Below are 4,109 nucleotides of genomic sequence, written 5' to 3' on the forward strand. Positions count from 1 at the left end.
ATTTTACATTGCGACGGCAGATGAAAATTGAATATCTTGTAAGTAATCGATTAGAGTTTGGTTGATATTAATTGATGGGAAGTGTGCGAAAACGATCATTTTCTACACACAGTTTCGCAAAATTATTGAATTTCGGGTGAGGGGTGAGGGAGGGACACGAAAGAAATGAGCGCCATTGTGGCTGACCTTAATTTTCTTGGGGTTAACCTTTTATAAGGCCGTGGCAACTATATTGCCACTTACGAAAAATATTTTTTTCGCTGCTTTTGAAATATTTTTTCAATATTTTGCTTAACCAAAGACTACTAAAGGTATCTGGGAGTACTCCAATTTTTCTAGGGCTGCTAAAAATACACGATATTAATTTGGGGGTAGTTTTTATGTAAAAATTCACGATTTTAGAGCACCGACAGAAAATTCTGTTTAAATTCGTTGAAAATGCAACAAGTTTTTCACTGGAAACGTTCTATTGAGGAGTTAGGATTTAGGACTGTATAAGAGCATGCAGTTTTTTCAATAAAATTAATGGCGTATTTGATGAAAAATTCTAATTTAATTTTTTCTTTGTAGGTCTATATAATAAAAATAATTGCTGCACTAGAAATATTGTTTTGATTTTCGCATAACCAAAGGCGCAATAAAGTGATTCTACAAGGCAGCGGCAAACAGTGTTTTTGTGGTTAACGGGCAATGGCAACTATATTTTGATCAAAGGTAAATATGTGTTCTTCCTCATGTAAGGATTACGCTCTCTGAAGTTGAAGTCGATCCCTTGCCTAGTTTACGGCCTTATAAAGGGTTAAGGCAAACTGGGGTTCTGTAACGGACAAAGTGGACGTGATAGCTCTACATAATCAGAGGGTAGGTTTGAACGTAAAGCCCTGCAATTCGGGTTCGGTCAACAGAAATGCATCAATCGATTTACCCGCACCCTTGTTTGACCTAATTTTGTTCGCAACAAATTCAACCAACTGGTGTCACCAACAAAATAGAAGTTCTACTGTATAATTTCTCTCATAGCATAACACATAATTATGAAATCGCATGCGCCAAACGCTCGACTCCACCACATAAACAAACGCTGGACCAAAGTATTTCGCTGGTATAGTTATGGAAATTTTTTCCTTCTCGCAACATACTCAGTACCATGGGTTTCGGTAGTTAGAGAAAGCTAATACACAGAAGTCGGCTGATCGTTTACAAACGCATTGTTTATTCTACACTAACGAAATACATACCTCGTGACTCGGTAACTCTCCTAATCTCATCATAAACAGTACTTTCCCTGGCACTTCAGAACCAGCGGGAAACGAGATCTCAAAATTAATGTGGTGATAAAGAAATGTAAACTGTCATTGAAATAATCTATACTTTCGTCTCTAGTGCTAAAATTCGGCTTCTTTGGAACATTATAACTTACGTTGTCACTAATGACTATGATAGCATGTGAATCAACTAAAACCAGCACGAATTGCATCGTGCGCCCTTTGGATGACCGTTCGTTTGCGAGTTAGGAGATTTGCGACCAATTCGAATTTATCCTCGTTACGAATGAAGTAATCCGCCGTGTCCTTCTCGAGCTGAGCTATCTTATCCGGGCGGACTTCTACCATGGAAAGAAACTCTGTTAGATATGGGTTAAACCTAAAGTATCGGCCGGGAGGAAGCAGGTCACTCAGTATGGTGTGGGTGGCTGAAACGATATAGATGTTCGTTGAGTGAAGATGTAATTTCATGATTTCGTTCGAGATACCTTCGGTATCCGTTGCGGAATCCAATATACGAAGAAACTTCGTTTTCCATGAACTAGAGAGCTCAACACGTTCTAATATATTCTCACTGAATAGTTTTTGTCCGTCCTTCCGAATCCTCGGTGGATTTTGTGTTCTTCCAGTGCCGAACGAAACTATACACTGGATGTCTTCATCTGGCCATAAACATTTTGCTTCATGGATTGCCACCGTTGTGGGGTTATTATATAGAATACCGCCATCAAGATGCAACTGACCATTGAGTTGAAAATCTCCAAAATATGCTGGTGCCGCTGATGAAGCCCTAACCACTTCCCAGAGACGCGCAGTGTGACTTCCCGAGAACACTGAGTGCATGTTCAACGGGAATGTGTAGTTGCGGAACACATGCGCGTCTATGTACTCATCACAAATTGTAGTTGATACGCAGCAAAACTGAAAATATGTTGTTGGATGATGCTGATGAATATTTAAAATGAATCAAGCTGCTACCTTTGGAACATGGGTCAGTTTCGATGTATCGATTATTCTTCGAAAGCCTATGTGTTTCTTCAGAAATGCTTCCCACAGTTCTACATCATAATAAGCATGAGATGCGACTAGACGCGACGCTCCAGTGAGTTTGTCCAACGTAGAAGGTCGATGGAACATTTTATGGCTAATTTTTTTATACAAGCTGATACTTTCATTCAGGGTAAGATTTTTTTCAGAAGCTACAAATAGAACAAACATTGTCACGAGTTCCTTCAAGAAAAAAATAACTTTTCACTTACCCAAAGCGCAAACTAGAATAGCTCCTGTCGACACACCACACACCATATCAAACAAATCGAATATCTTTTTGTTGGTCATCTTCTCGATCTTCCTGAGCAATTCCATCACAATAATACCTCGAATTCCTCCCCCGTCAATAGTGAGGATCCTGATGCCTTGACCAGGAAGGGGTGGCACATAGCCAATGAGTGCCAATCCAAGCCTGGCATGTTCTGCTATAGCCGCATCGGGTGAATGCCGCAGTTCCTTGAACAGCTCGATTGCTCCTTCCTGTATTGCAAACGATTTTTCATTTGGCGAACGCTCGAGCTTTTCCACCAACTCGTACAGAACATGCCGCTGGCGATCGACTGGTATGGCTTTTCGTCGCAAGTCCAATATAGCGTGACGTGTCTGTGATTGATTCGATCGCTAAGATGATGGGCGGAAAATGTTGATAAAATTGTTCACGTTTTATTTAATTATGCATTTGACCAATTTAACCCATATTGTAATATTTTATTTATATCAAATTATATAATTATGCTCCTAAATGTAAGAAAATTTCAAATTATATAATATTAAAGTATAATACCTTTGCCTGTTTTGGAATAGCATCCTGACCGTTACTTGTCTCCGACGAGATGATCCGGAATTTAGTGGCAACTATTGGTATTCTACTACCTAGACGTAGTGAAGAAAAAAGCTCGTGAGCGACATAAACAGACCTGCTTCCTATGCATAACAAAGAGAACGTATTCTGAGTGACTATCACCGAAGATATATAGACATATCACTGTACAATTTCTAGAAACGAACCAATTGCTTTCCAGGCATTCATATTTTACCAGTTCCAGAAGACTTGCAGCTCAATTAATAACATATTTTCACGAAGAAAAATATGAACAAACAACGAACACTCGCAACATTTCGTTGAGCTGTCCACAACTGAATGAAGTAAAATGAACCAACACCCATGCAGTATGTAGTGGGCGTTGGGCAACATAATTCGAAGTTTGCCTAAGGTATGCTATAATTTTTGTATCCAACACAAAGCTACTCACACATATAATAATAATCAGAATGTTTCGTTCCGAATTTTTACATCGAATATTTGTATTTTTTGAGAGGAAACAGCTTTCCATTGTTCACAAAATTTAAAAACTACTATAAATACAAAACAAACTCTGGTGATGTCGTTACTTATCTATCAATACTAATGTAAGAACTTTTGTAGAATACCAGGGTAATTGTCTATGTACGGTGGGTGGGGAGACGAAATCATAACATGTGTGGCATTTTGCGTAGAAGCAAAGAGCAAAACAGAAGCGGAAAAGGTTCAGCTCTGATGACACGGCCAAGGACGAACGGTGGAAATGACAGCGGAAGTTAAATCGGCGGTTAAAGCAAAATAACTATGATGATAGTTTGAACTTATCTTTTCATTCAGGGTTTTAATGTCATATTATTGTTCGCGAGCTGCGAGGCATTCGTTTTTCGGCCCACGTAGATCTCTCGTTTAATTTGTTTAATCCGTATAATCTCTCGTACACCTCCAATCTGATTATTTTTTATTTTTCAATACAGTGACTCAAACTCGTAGCC

General features: G+C 38.9%; 1 protein-coding gene across 1 annotated transcript; it reads right to left on the bottom strand.

Moving 5' to 3' along the window:
• Positions 1 to 1,185: 1,185 nt before the first annotated feature.
• LOC129777014 (calcium-independent phospholipase A2-gamma-like) lies at positions 1,186 to 3,472 on the bottom strand. The gene is made up of 6 exons (XM_055783044.1): positions 3,324 to 3,472; positions 3,100 to 3,188; positions 2,525 to 2,936; positions 2,244 to 2,464; positions 1,754 to 2,186; positions 1,186 to 1,693 (listed from the first exon to the last, which is right to left on the bottom strand). Exons 1-6 carry the CDS (start codon positions 3,343 to 3,345, stop codon positions 1,452 to 1,454), a joined length of 1,419 nt encoding a protein of 472 aa, XP_055639019.1. The 5' UTR covers positions 3,346 to 3,472; the 3' UTR covers positions 1,186 to 1,451.
• Between the last annotated feature and the right edge of the window lie 637 nt (positions 3,473 to 4,109).

Source organism: Toxorhynchites rutilus, chromosome 3, assembly GCF_029784135.1.
Source record: "Toxorhynchites rutilus septentrionalis strain SRP chromosome 3, ASM2978413v1, whole genome shotgun sequence".
Lineage (NCBI taxonomy): Eukaryota > Metazoa > Arthropoda > Insecta > Diptera > Culicidae > Toxorhynchites > Toxorhynchites rutilus.

Excerpts from the sequence above, each read along its gene's own strand:
- LOC129777014 (XM_055783044.1), bottom strand. The coding sequence starts at position 3,345 with ATGAATGCCTGGAAAGCAATTG. Across the intron at positions 2,937-3,099 it reads CTATTCCAAAACAGGCAAAG|CGATCGAATCAATCACAGAC; the intron begins GTATTATACTTT and ends CCATCATCTTAG. Across the intron at positions 2,187-2,243 it reads AACTGACCCATGTTCCAAAG|TTTTGCTGCGTATCAACTAC; the intron begins GTAGCAGCTTGA and ends ACATATTTTCAG.